Source organism: Bos mutus, chromosome 3 (assembly GCF_027580195.1).
Source record: "Bos mutus isolate GX-2022 chromosome 3, NWIPB_WYAK_1.1, whole genome shotgun sequence".
NCBI classification, from domain to species: Eukaryota; Metazoa; Chordata; class Mammalia; order Artiodactyla; family Bovidae; genus Bos; species Bos mutus.
Window position 1 is genome coordinate 113,446,846 of NC_091619.1, and position 14,677 is coordinate 113,461,522.

The window sequence follows — 14,677 nt, forward strand, 5'->3', positions numbered from 1 at the left end:
TTGGGCACCTACTGACCCAGGGAGTTCCTCTTTCAGTATCCTATCATTTTGCCTTTTCATACTGTTCACGGGGTTCTCAAGGCAAGAATACTGAAGTGGTTTGCCATTCCCTTCTCCAGTGGACCACATTCTGTTAGACTATTCTTAGAAGAAGTGCGGTAGCCATCATGGTCAACAAAAGAGTCTGAAATGCAGTACTTGTATGCAATCTCAAAAATGACAGAATGATCTCTGTTCATTTCCAAGGCAAACCATTCAATATCACAGTAATCCAAGTCTATACCCCAACCAGTAATGTTGAAGAAGCTGAAGCTGAATGGTTCTATGAAGACCAACAAGACCTTTTAGAACTAACACCCAAAAAGATGTCCTTTTCATTATAGGGGACTGGAATGCCAAAGTAGGAAGTCTAGAAACACTTGGGGTAACAGGCAAATTTGGCCTTGGAATACGGAATGAAGCAGGGCAAAGGCTAATAGAGTTTTGCCAAGAGAATGCACTGGTCATAGCAAACACCCTCTTCCAACAACACAAGGGAAGACTCTACACATGGACATCACCAGATGGTCAACACTGAAATCAGATTGATTATATTCTTTGCAGCCAAAGATGGAGAAGCTCTATACAGTCAGCAAAAACAAGACTGGGAGCTGACTGTGGCTCAGATCATGAACTCCTTATTGTCAAATTCAGACTTAAATTGAAGAAAGTAGGGAAAACCAGTAGACCATTCAGGTATGACCTAAATCAAATCCCTTATGATTATACAGTGGAAGTGAGAAATAGATTTAAGGGACTAGATCTGATAGATAGAGTCTCTGATGAACTATGGATGGAGCTTCGTGACATGGTACAGGAGATAGGGGTCAAGACCATCCCCATGGAAAAGAAATGCAAAAAAGCAAAATGGCTGTCTGGGGAGGCCTTACAAATAGCTGTGAAAAGAAGAGAAGTGAAAAGCAAAGGAGAAAAGGAAAGATAAGCATCTGAATGCAGAGTTCCAAAGAATAGCGAGGAGAGATAAGAAAGCCTTCCTCAGTGATCAATGGAAGAAATAGAGGAAAACAATAAATGGGAAAGACTAAAGATCTCTTCAAGAAAATTAAAGATACCAAGGCAACATTTCATGCAAAGATGGGCTCAATAAAGGACAGAAATGGTATGGACCTAATAGAAGCAGAAGATATTGAGAAGAGGTGGAAAGAATATACAGAAGAACTATACAAAAAAGATCTTCACGACCAAGATAATCATGATGGTGTGATCACTCACCTACAGCCAGACATCCTGGAATATGAAGTCAAGTGGGCCTTAGAAAGCATCACTATGAACAAAGCTAGTGGAGGTGATGGAATTCCAGTTGAGCTATTTCAAATCCTGAAAGATGATGCTGTGAAAGTGTTGCACTCAGTATGTCAGCAAATTTGGAAACTCAGCAGTGGCCATGGGACTGGAAAAGGTCAGTTTTCATTCCAATCCCAAAGAAAGGTAATGCCAAAGAATGCTCAAACTGCTGCACAATTGCACTCATCTCACACACTAGTAAAGTAATGCTCAAAATTCTCCAAGCCAGGCTTTAGCAATACGTGAACCATGAACTTCCAGATGTTCAAGCTGGTTTTAGAAAAGGCAGAGGAACCAGAGATCAAATTGCCAACATCCGTTGGATCATGGAAAAAGCAAGAGAGTTCCAGAAAAACATCTACTGCTGCTTTATTAACTATGCCAAAGCCTTTGACTGTGTGGATCACAACAAACTGTGGAAAATTCTGAAAGAGATGGGAATACCAGACCACCTGACCTGCCTCTTGAGAAACCTATATGCAGGTCAGGAAGCAACAGTTAGAACTCCACATGGAACAACAGACTGGTTCCAAATAGGAAAAAGAGTATGTCAAGGCTGTATATTGTCACTCTGCTTATTTAACTTATATGCAGAGTACATCATGAGAAACACTGGGCTGGAAGAAGCACAAGCTGGAATCAAGATTGCCGGGAGAAATATCAATAACCTCAGTATGCAGACAACACCACCCTTATGGCAGAAAGTGAAGAGGAACTAAAGAGCCTCTTGATGAAAGTGAAAGAGGAGAGTAAAAAAGTTGGCTTAAAGCTCAATGTTCAGAAAACGAAGATCATGGCATCTTGTCCCATCACTTCATGGGAAATAGATGGGGAAACAGTGGAAACAGTGTCAGACTTTATTTTTGGGGGCTCCAAAATCACTGCAGATGGTGATTGCAGCCATGAAATTAAAAGACGCTTACTCCTTGGAAGGAAAGTTATGACCAACCTAGATAGCATATTCAAAAGCAGAGACGTTACTTTGCCAACAAAGGGCCATCTAGTCAAGGCTATGGTTTTTTCGAGTGGTCATGTATGGATGTGAGAGTTGGACTGTGAAGAAAGCTGAGCGCTGAAGAATTGATGCTTTTGAACTGTGGTTTTGGAGAAGACTCCTGAGAGTCCCTTGGACTGCAAGGAGATCCAACCAGGCCATTCTAAAGGAGATCAGTCCTGGGTGTTCATTGGAAGGACTGATGCTAAAGCTGAAACTCCAGTACTTTGGCCACCTCATGCGAAGAGTTGACTCATTGGAAAAGACTCTGATGCTGGGACGGATTGTGGGCAGGAGGAGAAGGGGATGACAGAGGACGAGATGGCTGGATGGCATCACCGACTCGATGGACGTGAGTCTGAGTGAACTCCGGGAGTTGGTGATGGACAGGGAGGCCTGGAGTGCTCTGATTCATGGGGTCACAAAGATTCAGACACTACTGAGTGACTGAACTGATGACTGATTTGAGTTGTTGTATGACAGAAACCAACAACAACATTGTAAAGCAATTATCCTTCAATTAAAAAATAAAAAAATCTGTAGATGGGGAGTTCTCTGGTGGTGCAGTAGTTAGGTTCTGGTGCTTTCACTGCCAGGGACTGGGTTCAGTCCCTGGTTGGAGAACTTGGATCCAGCAAGCCACATGGTATGGTCCAAAAAAAAAAATCTGTAGATATTTAGTTGTCCTATGATAATACTGCAGAGACCTCAGAGTGCAGTCTGATTCTTACTCCTTTAGGATCCTGTTTTCTACTTGGATGCCTTGCTAGGTCTTTCTGTGCCTTTTTAGAATGCTTTTGCTAGACTGTATACAGGTATGTGTCTCCCATCACTGATTTGCAGAGAACATCCATTCAAGTCCTACACTTGAAGACTTTTCAGTGCAGGTACGTTTTCTTCTATTATGTCTTTGATGATTATTTCTGATCCATTTGCTGTAGGTTCTTCAATAACGTCACTTATCTGTGAGTTGGCTCTCTGCCCTTTATGACTATCACTTTGTCTTTTAGTTTCTTGACTTTTTTTTTTTTTTTGCACTTAAGAAGATCTTTTAACATCAGTCCTTTGTAGTGAACATTGTGGTTGACTTCCCAACACTCCAGACAATTAGATTAATTCAATCATGATCATTCTATTCTCGTTACCATTTAATGGTTTGGGGAAGGGCAAGTTTAAGCCAACTGGAGTCAGTAAAACACAGAGAAGGACTTCCTCAGGGTTTCTAGAGAAAAGCGGCTGAATCTGAACAGGAAGCTGGTTGGAACAGTTGTTGGAAGCCATTTAGAGACCAAGAAAAGGACCATTTTGAGGGCAAGGTTGACTTACTGAGCTTGGAAGGCATATGGTTCTTTGATGATGTCACTGACACTCAGAAATAACCAATCGTGAAGCCTGTGTTTCTTGTTATGAGAGATTCTAGGGGGGCTGGAACCAAGTCAGGCAGGGGCTGCTTGGCAGAGGCTGTGACTTTGAGAAGGAGCTGTCTGGGGATACTGGAGTCATGGAGAGGAACGTGTTGCTGTAGAAGCTACTCAGGATGGAGGAAGGGGACAAGAAACACCTTGGCTTTATTTCTCCCTCCACCTCCAATTTCCCACGGTGTCTCCCCTGGCTGAACCCAGCCAGAAACCAGCTATGGCTTAGGGCTATGTGTTAGCTTGAAGGGGCTAGCCACAATGCCCACACCCTGTCAGGATGCAGAGTAGAACAGAGACAGCAGGGACTGGATCTGGGGGCACACAGACAAATAGCACAGCACCCTCACTCACATCCTTGGTTTGATTCTTTATGGATCAGTTCTGCATTTTACTTCCTTTAATGTCATCTAAGAAAGCTGAGCACTGAAGAAATGATGCTTTTTAACTGTGGTGTTGGAGAAGACTCTCGAGAGTCCCTTGGACTGCAAGGAGATTAAACCAGTCAATCCCAAAGAAAATCATTCCTGAATATTCATTGGAAGGAGTGATGCTGGAGCTGAAACTCCAATACTTTGGCCACCTGATGCAAAGAACTGACTCATTTGAAAAGACCCTGATGCTGGGAAAGATTGAAGGCAGGAGGAGAAGGGGATGACAGAGGATGAGATGGTTGGATGGCATCACCGACTTGATGGACATGAGTTTGAGCAACCTCCGGGAGTTGGTGTTGGACAGGGAAGCCTGGTGTGCTGCAGTCCATGGGGTCACAAAGAGTTGGACATGACTGAGTGATTGAACTGAACTGAATGTAATCTAATCTACCATTGTGTTGTTGCTTTCTTGGTATAAATTTATCTCCTCCATCTTCCTTTTCATGTCATTCTGTTGACTTCTCATCTTGTTTGGTTTTATGGATTTAAAGGCTGTATCATCTTGCATGCCATACAGGATGGCACACAGGCATACAATTTCTCAGATTTTCTTCTGGATCTTTTGATGAGAGGAACAGATTTCCTCTCTATTCTCAGGAAGCTATCTCATTCTTTTTTCCTGCTCCCCCATGAATCCATTTATTTTTCTCTATATTCATCTCTGGTTAGGGTTAGATCCAGACACGAAGTCTGTGGACACGCAGGGGAAGTCCATGGTCCTTTCCTCTGTTAGCCTTTGAGACGGTGGAGGGGCAAAGTGGAGGAAGGCTGGTAAGGGAGATGCCCAGCCCAGGTCCTAGTCTGTACACTCTCCTGGTCACCTGTGCTCCATCAGGAGGCCTCTTCCTCCCACCCTCCCCCCAGCAGAGTCAGCAGGTTGCTATGCAACCTGGGTTCCTCAGTTTCCACCTCTGCACTTTTTACTGCATCTCCCACAATGCACTGCACCACCACCGGCATCCACGGCTACTTGGCGGACTTAAACGTTTGCCTTAATGTGTACTTGATTGCCTGAGAACTTAGGGCCATGCAGCAGAGGTGTGCTGGCTCTTCCTGACTCAGACATGAGGTCTTCCTAATGGTGCACGGATTTGCTTTCTCCCCCTCTCCCCCTTCCTTCCATCCTTCCCTCCTTCCCTCCTCTCATGTATGTCTTCAGAGATACTTTAACATGAAGACAGGAGCAGATGCTCTTTGAACCTGGTAATCGTATTACCATTATTGTCTCTAGTCCCTTTCCTACCCCAAATTTGTTTTTTCCCTAATCCATGATGGTCACAGGAGAAGGCAATGGCACCCCACTCCAGTACTCTTGCCTGGAAAATGCCATGGATGGAGGAACCTGGAGGGCTGCAGTCCGTGGGGTCGCTGAGGGTCGGACACGACTGAGCGACTTCACTTTCACTTTTCACTTTCATGCATTGGAGAAGGAAATGGCAACCCACTCCAGTGTTCTTGCCTGGAGAATCCCAGGGATGGCAGAGCCTGGTGGGCTGCCGTCTATGGGGTCGCACAGAGTCGGACACGACTGAAGTGACTTAGCAGTAGCAGTACGATGGTCACAAGGCCGGGCTTAAATGGGCTTTAGAGAAGGAGAGAGACAGAATGAGCACAGGAGGCTGGGCTGCAATGGGAGAGCCAGGCAGGTGTGCAGTCTCCCAGCCTTGCACACCATGGTGGGCTCTTGATGAGCTGGTATTTCTGGCTTACGCGAACCACCAGTAACATGCATTTCCCCGGAGCACAACAGCCCCTGAACCCCACCGGCCCCTTTTCCACGTTGGGAGGAAATGCCCCGGTAAAGAGAGTAGTTCACACTGGACCTCTGCACATGTAGCCTGTCTGTCTTTTGAGGTATTCTAGGCAGTTCCTACATCTTCAGACCTTCCTCAGGCCAACCTGGACCCTCCAGCTACCCTCCCATCAACCCTCTCACTTCTCAGCAAAAGAGTCAATGGCTCCCAGTGACTGCATGCAACCTGGACCTCCCCACCTCCCCACCCCCATTCTCTGAAGAGCTACCCTCCTCCAGACCCCTCCTCCCGGGGTCACGGACTGTGACAAAGTCTTATTGCCTGTCTCTGGGAATTCATTTCCTGTCTCTCCTCTGTTCCACCTCTCTGGGGCTCCAGGCCCTCCCCGCCCCCTGACCAGCCCCCACCCCCACCCCCGCGTCCCCTCGTGTTTGCCAGGCAGCTGGCTGCCTTCATTATTTCTACGCCAACACGGTTTAAAAATCTCCGCTGCCTCCTTGCTGTCTGCCAAGACGCGGCGGCCGCATCACTCTGACAACGCTGATGTCATTAGGGTCCGCAAACGCTCTCTCCAGCTAATGAGGCGGCAGAAAGAAAATTAAGGGGGGAAAAAAAAATCACACGGGCACATTGCTTTCTGTGTAGATGGAGAAATAAAACAAGAGCAAGGGATACGGAGGCGCGCTGTTGCTGAGAGCTCACCCCTTCTAACACGGTGGGGGGCAGCGTGTGTACACACGCTGTGTGAAGGCAGGGAGAGGAGCCCTGGGTTTTGACTACTGCTCCCCAGGCTCCCCTCATGGAAAACCCTGGGAAACTGGAGTGTGAAGTCCCCTTGCTGAATTCCATAATTAGGTAAAAAGGAAAATACAAAAACTTCAGGTCCATATTGGCAGCGTGGTCAGTGACCAGAAGGAGAGGCAAGACGTGAGATTTGCAGATGCTTCTAGAACCGTAGTCATTCTCGCCCTCCACCTCCATTTCCCCTTGTTCCAGCTGCCTACATCCCTCACCTGGTGTGCAAGACACTATGTGGTTTCCAGCAGCCCTCTAGGCCAGCATGTTCTCTACCCTTGAGCAGAGAAGTCACCCCCCCGCCCCCGACCCCCACCTCCGGTTCCCATTGGATTATGTCACTTCCCTCGTGGCTCAGATGGTAAAGAATCTGCCTGCAATGCAGGAGACTCGGTTTGATCCCTGGGTTGGGAAGATCCCCTGGAGAAGGGAATGGCAACCCACTCCGGTATTCTTGCCTAGAAAATTCCACCAACAGAGGAGCCTGGCTGGCTAGTCCATGGGATTGCCAAGAGTCAGACACGACTGAGTGACAAACACTTTCACTTTCTTGATGGCTTAAGATGATGTAATAGACTCCCACTGTTCTTAAGACAAAGGCTGCAACCCTTAAGGAGGGCTCTGCCTGGTGCCCCAGCTCAGCTGCTCCCTTTTGCTGTTTCCTCTCCAGTTACTGTGTTACCCTCCCCTCCCCGCCCCACATATGTTGGTGTGTTCCTCCTGCCGCAGGACCTTTGCACCTGCGGTTCCTTCTGCCTGGAATGGTTTCCCCTCTCCTCTCCACATAGCTGTGTCTTCAGCCTTCAGATCTGGGAGTGCACTATAAGAGCTCGAAGGAGCCTTGGACCCCCGCCCAGCAGGGTTTGGTCCTCCCCACCCCCACCGGGTTTGGCACTTTCAAGGTTTGCAGGGCCTTCACACAGCAACTTCATAGTGGTGTATGTGGTTGTCTGAGTTAAGGCCATCTCACCCAGGTGACTGGCAGCTCTATATGTCAATTAAACACTAACTCCAGCTTGGAGCACAGCTGCTCTAGAGATGCTTGTTGAACAAGGGCTTAAGGAATGCCTGTGGGGGGAGCTTTCATCACTGGTGCTGTCCAGGCATGTCTCCAACTCGGGGGCAGGTCTGGGTGCGTGTGCTCAGTCACTTTAGTCGTGTCTGATTCTTTGCAACCCTATGGACTGTAGCCCGCCGGGCTCTTCTGTCATGGGATTTTCCAGGCAAGGATATTGCAGCGCATTGCCATTTCCTCCTCCAGGGGATGTTCCGAACCCAGTCTCCTTCAGGGAGGCAGATTCTTTACTGCTGAGCCACCTGGGAAGCCTCATGTGCTGTGCTTAGTCGCTCAGTCACGTCCAGCTCTTTGTGACCCCACGGACTGTAGCCTGCCAGGTTCCTCTGTCCTTGGGATTCTCCAGCAGGAATACCAGAGTGGGTTGCCATTCTCCCCTCCAGGGGATCTTCCCAACCCATGGATGAAACACAGGTCTCCGGCATTGCAGGTGGATTCTTTACCATCTGAGCCTCCAGGGAAGCCCATGAGTATTGGAGTGGGTAGCCTATCCCTTCTCCAGGGCATCTTCCCAACCCAGGAATTGAACCTGGGTCTCCTGCATTGCAGGCGCATTCTTTACCAGCTGAGCTACCAGGGAAGCCTGGGAAGCCCTCTAAGTGGAAATTATTTATGACTGCCCAAGTCCACTCCAGTACTCTTGCCTGGAAAATCCCATGGACGGAGGAGCCTGGAGGGCTGCAGTCCATGAGGTCGCTGAGGGTCGGACACGACTGAGCGACTTCCCTTTCACTTTTCACTTTCATGCACTGGAGAAGGAAATGGCAACCCACTCCAGTGTTCTTGCCTGGAGAATCCTAGGGACGGGAAAGCCTGGTGGGCTGCCGTCTATGGGGTCGCACAGAGTCGGACACGACTAAGTGACTTAGCAGCAAGTGAGGGGCAGAAGGCCAGCAGAAGGTGAGCAAAGTCCATATTCTAGACTAAGCATCCAACCTGCAAAGTCAACTAGTCGCAACCAGTCCAGACCCACCCTCGCGTGCTCCTGCTCTCCTGCCGGCGGCTCTTCTCCAGGCGGGGACCCTTCGGTCCCAACAACTTCGAGAATTCAAACCTGGCTGCAGCCTAACACCGCGCCTGCACCTGCCCTTGTGCCCCGACCTGACTCTGGTGTTAACTAGCGGTCAGCCGGGCAGAAAGGCCTGGCATTGTCAACACGCCAGCGTCCCCAGCCGTGACACCGCTTTGATGTCGGCGGCCGCGCACTGCGCGCGGCTCCGACGGCTGGCGCCTTTGTCTGGGCGTGGGGGGGAACTGTGATTTATGTCATGAGCTCGCTGTGAAACCTTTTGCCTCAGTAATTCTGAGCTCCGTGGGTGTCTCTTTACATCTATTTACAGCGCGGCGGCTGCCCACGGCCGGCCTGCTCTGTGACATTCCCCGGTGCTTCTGTGTACGCCTCGCCATGGCGCTGAGTCCTGCCTGCCGGGCGTCTTTGTGGCTCGTTTCAGCGTGTTTGCTGCGCGCTCCACGGGGCTGCTGAGCGAGTCGGGGCTGCCCTTTGATGTCCCGCGGGGTGATTAGACCCCTTCCCCGGTGGAGCGCGCGCAGGGGGCCTGGGTGGAGGAAGATGCTCCTGCCCAATTTCCAGAGTGTTCGCTTTGGTTGAAGGGGGGTGTGTGTGGGGGGTGGGGGCGGCGAGGCCAGAGTCTCACATTGGCTGGAGGATGCCCAGGGCAGTGGACCCCCTTAGCACTCGTGCGGGGATACCCTCTGGAGGTGTGGGGATCTTCAGAATAAAGAGGTGGGATGTCCATTTCCATAGAGTCCATGCAGCCCCCGGGGCAGTGAAGTTGCGGGAATACTCTTCTCTCATTCAATAAACTCTGAGGGAAGGTCCGCAGGTGCCTGCACGGTGCTCTGTTCAGGGCAGGCCATACTGCTATTCTGTGAAAGCCGTCTGGAGATTAAGATTTCTCAAAGAAACTCCGATGCCTTCCACAGTGGTGTGGACTTGCTGGGAGATGCATCATCATTTCCAGGAGCCAAGCACTGCTCCTGGCCCCTGGGTCTGCACTGCAGCTAGCTGGTCCCAGATGCAAACCTCATCCAGCCTGCACCCCACTGACCCAGCTCCATTCCTGAGTGGCTGACAAAGGATTCCCCAAGGGGATCCCAGGCCAGGGCCCCTGGAGGCCCGGAGGGTCTTGCCCTGCATCTCTGGATCAAGTCAGGGCGATTCCTCCAGCCCTGGAGACAGAGTTCACGGGCTGCCAGTCCTGTCCCCAGAATGTTGCCTGGGCGGCTGCCCCTCAGACAAGGACACCTGGATGGAGATCAGTTTGCCCCAGGCAGTTTTCACTGTGGCTCATCAAGGAAAGTCTTTCTTGTTTTGTTTCTTATTCATTCTTTTTTTTTTTTTAAATAATTTATTTTTGACTGTGCTGGGTCCTCATGCGGCGTGGGCTTTTCACTAGTTGTGGTCAGCGGGAGTTACTCTCCAGTTGCAGGGCGTGGGATTCTCATCGCAGTGGCCTCCCTTGTCGCGGAGCACAGGGACTAGGGCACACGGGCTTCAGCAGTTGCAGCACGTGGGCTCAGCAGTTGCGGCTCCTGGGCTCCAGAGCACAGGTGCAGTTAGTTGCAGCACACAGGCTGAGTTGCTCCTCGGCATGTGGGATCTTCCTGGATCAGGGATCGAACCCATTCCTCCTGTACTGGCATGTGGATTCTTTACCACTGAGCTACCAGGGAAGCCCTCTTATTCATTCTTTATGCAGTTTCACAACAAAAGGGCTGAAGGATGCATCTTGGTTCATGGTGTGAACTGGAGGGGTGGGAGGTTTCCATTTGTTTCCATTTTATCAGTTGATGGACTAAGCCTGCTAATATTGGGAAATGTTGAAATGTAAATTATGAATATATTGCAAAAATCTGTAATATAAGTGTTACAGACTATAAAAAGGCTGGCATTTCTTCCCTTTCAAGAGCCCAGGAAATTGAAATCTCTGCATTAGTAGAGTGCCTCAAGAAAATTACTTGAAGACAGTGCAAGAGTTGGCATAAGAAATTGTCATACTGTTTGTCAAATAAGGAAACGCCCAGGGACTTGTCTGGGTGGATTTTCCATGTCTCACCTATTGTTTGAGAGACAAGAAACGTATTCTGTATGCACCCACAAAGCAAAGTTGGCATCTGAGAACTGTGTGAATCTATTTCAGATCATCTAGAATATTGTCCTTTTTGGATAACAGCTTTTAAGCTATTTGTTTAAGACCAATCAGGCCAAAGTATGTCTCTCACATATGACTGGCAAGTCTGGGATAAATATTAAATTAAGCACACCCAATTTTACATCTAATGGAATGGCATGCCTTCAATGAAGTCTTTAGGGAGGACAACCTCTTAACCAGTATTTTGAGAACTTTTCTTTTGGAAACATTTTGTATCTGATTATTTTCTGATGATAAGGCTTTTTTTTTTCCTTCAAAATTTATTTTAGATTTTATTTTTTATTTTTGCTGTGCCTGCCAGCACGCAGGATCTTAGTTCTCCCACCGGAGATCAAACCCCTGCCCCGTACAGTGGAGGCATGGAGTTTTAACGACAGGACTATCAGGGAAGTCCATCTGATAAGAAATCTTTATTCTTCATCTCTCATTTCAGTGTAGATCTGACACGTGGAAAAACGACGAGCTGCTCAGAGTCAAGTCTGCAAAGTAGAGTCGAGGTCCCCACACAACCTTGACCCTGGACAGGGCACTTCACCTGACAGACACCCAGCTGGGGAATGTTAGGAGTCTGAAGTATTTCACAGGAGTGTGGAGAGGTAATCCTATTAATCAGGTGGATGACCACATAGGGTATTTAATTTCAAGTCAGATACCAGATGTGAGAAGAGGCTGATTTCCATTGTTCACCAATTACACCCAAAGATATCTTGGCCAAAATATTTTGAGCCATCGCAGCATCATAGAACTAAGTCCCTGGGACCTCCAGGTGACACCTTTGCAAGGTCACACTCGGGTACGCTTGTCAACACCCCAACCTTTTAATCTCCTAGGAACTCAAGAAAAGGCTTCCCAGCCCTCGCTCCTCAACGTGTGGTCCCAAGACTTCACTGAGAGCTTGCTAGAAACCCAGACTCTGCCACCCGTTTCCTGCGGATTCAGAATCTGCATCCTCACCTGTCTCCAGGGGGTTCCCCGGTCCCTGAAAGTCTGACAAGCGTGGCACGGCACCGGGCTGCAAGCCGGGTCCCTGTGCTGCGAGTCGTCGCGGCCTGTCCCGGGCCCCCTCTTACCTTGGGGAAGGCGTCGGGCCACACGGTGGGGGAGCCGTGGTTGAGCAGCTCCTGCACCGTGAGCTGCGGCTCGCCCTCAGGCGCGCAGGCCGCCGTCTGCAGCACGCGGGCCAGCGGCGATGCACCCCCATAGTCGAGCGCGCGCGCGTCGGCGCCGTGCAGCAGCAGCAGGCGCGCCAGGCCGGGGCGCGCGTGGCCGCAGGCCTTGTGCAGCGGGCTGCGCTCGTCCTCGTCGCGTGTGTCCGCCGCCGCGCCGATGCCTCAGCAGCAGCGTGCACAGGCGAAGGCAGCGCGCGTGCTCATCGGGCCGCAGGGCTGCACCACACGCCGCGCTCAGGGCCGTCTCGCCGTGGCCGTTCCTCGCGTCCACGCGCGCCCCGCGGTTCAGGTAGAGGCGCGCGTGCTCGTCCAGGCCGCGCTGCGCCGCCACGTGCAGGGGCGTGTCCCGGCTGGTGCCGCCCTCGAGTTGCACCGAGGCGCCGTGCTCCAGCAGCGCCTGCGCGCACCTGCGGGAGGTCAAGGTCGGTCACCGGGATGGGGCTTCAAGCCGGCATGCGCACCCTGTTGCCCCAGCCCCACACGCCCTGCCTGCTGGTTCTGGGCCTTTGGACCCATCGCCCTTCTCCCCTGGGGAGTTGGTCCTCAAATGGCAAGGGCGGGAATCCAGATCTCCTGCGCCCAGGTTATACAGGAGTTCACACTGGGACTCAAAAGAAACGCGGTGACGGCAAAGCCGGGGTTGGGGGGAAGGCTACAAGGCTCACCAGTTACTAAATGGTGGAAACAGCTAGGAACTTCTTCCTCCACGTGCGTTAAAACTTTGTAACTTGTGACTACTGAGAGAGGTGGGTTTGATCTGTGTCAGGAAGATACCCTGGAGAAGGGCATGGTAACCTACTTCAGTATTTTTGCCTGGAGAATTCTCATGGACAGAGGAGGCTGGAGAGCTACAGTCTGTGGGGTCTCAAAGAGTCGGACATGACTGCCCGGCTAAGCACAGCACACACCTTCCAAAGTAGCACCGTGTGCGTGTGTGTTAAGCTGCTTCAGTTGTGTCCCATTCTTTGCGACCCCATGGACTATAGCCTGCCAGCCTCCTCTGTCCATGGGATTCTCCAGGCAACAATACTGGAGTGGGTTGTCATTCACTGCTCCAGGGGATCTTCCCGACCCAGGGATCCAACCTGGGTCTCCTGTATTGCAGGCAGATTCTTTTGCCATCTGAGTCGCCATGGAAAAGGTAATATAGTTCAAATGCTGGAAACATGAATAACCTGGGAGCTTTGTCACCCAGGAGGCAGTTGAGGACCTGGGAGTCACGGTCGTAAGGAAGCCCCCTTAAACTGTTGGGCTGTTTATCAGCCGACATGTTCCTCTGCTTGTGGTGATGGTGTGAGGCAAGGCTTGCCCAGTTCCCAGGGAGGACATCTATCAGTCCCTCAGGACACGGCGGCGGATTGGCACTGGGGTGTCCTCAGACAGGACTGGAAGCGTGGGCAAAACATGCAACCATGCCTAACTGTAGGACCATCACTGTTTCAACTGAACTCTCCCTGAACGGACTGTGGATTTTGGCAGTAGCTAAGTCCCACTGTGCTGTCCGGCTCCCAGGGGAAGCCAGACTCCCCCAGAGGTGGGTGTCTCCTGCTGCCGCCAGGTCCCTCACATCGGTGCCAAGACTGCTGTCCCAGGAGGGCCGTGTTCTTAGAGCTTCTTAAACACCTGGGAGGGCTTTGAGAATCTCAACCTAAGCCCGGGTGGCAGCTGCTGGCAGGCCCACTGGACGGGGCCCTGGACACTGGTGGGGAACTAACCCAGGCTGGCCCCGCCTGAGAGCAGGCCAGTCTCACAGACCCTCCTGAGCCCTCCTCCATTCTGCTGGCCCTTGGCGTTCGTGGGCACTGGCAGGCCACCAGCATCACTTCAGCCCCTACTCCTGGGTCGCCTCCTGGGACGTTTCTGCCCTGGCATTTGCTCCACCTTTGGAGTCTGATGGGCCGCATGCTGGCTGCAGAGGGTAAGACCCTGGTCCCTGTAGCTCACCCTCCTGTGGTGCCCTCCTCATCTCTGCTCTGTTGAGACTTGGCCCATTGGCCCCTGGCCGTCTCAGCCCTTCCTAGCTTCGCTCCTTCTCTGGGCAGCTCTCTTATTCTCACTCTTCTCGGCATCCTCGGTTCCCTTGAGTGGAGGGGACGTGGCTGTCCCCTACACCAGCTGGCCACACATGGGCAGCCATTCACCATCCATCCTCTCTTCCCCACTTGTCCCCCGGAGGAAACCCCAGGCGTGGAGATTGGCCCCTGCGCCCTGCTGTTCCTCAGCGCCCTTTGGTCCACAATTCCTGGGACTGAAGGCCGGCTCCTCATTCCTTGCCCATTAGTGACTGTTCCATACGTTGATCACCATCCCCAAGAAATCCTGTTTCTTTTTTAAAAAAAGATTATTTAGGTGGTGGCACATCTTAGTTGCGACACGAGGGATCTTCAGTCTTCACTATGGCATGCAGGATCTTTAGTTGCGAGCACAGGAACTCTTAGTTGCTGCATGTGGGATCTAGTTCCCTGACTAGGGATTGAACCCGGGCCCCCTGCATGGGGAGCCTGAAGTCCTAGTCACTGGACCC

The 14,677-nt window shown here is 51.0% G+C and overlaps 1 protein-coding gene across 1 annotated transcript in view; it reads right to left on the bottom strand.

The window, feature by feature from the left end:
- Nucleotides 1-14,677, bottom strand: part of ASB18 (ankyrin repeat and SOCS box containing 18) — an 80,821-nt gene that overhangs the window by 18,407 nt on the left and 47,737 nt on the right. The window contains 2 exon segments of the mRNA XM_070368541.1: nt 12,055-12,309; nt 12,311-12,560. Coding sequence (XP_070224642.1) covers nt 12,055-12,309; nt 12,311-12,560 — 505 coding nt within the window.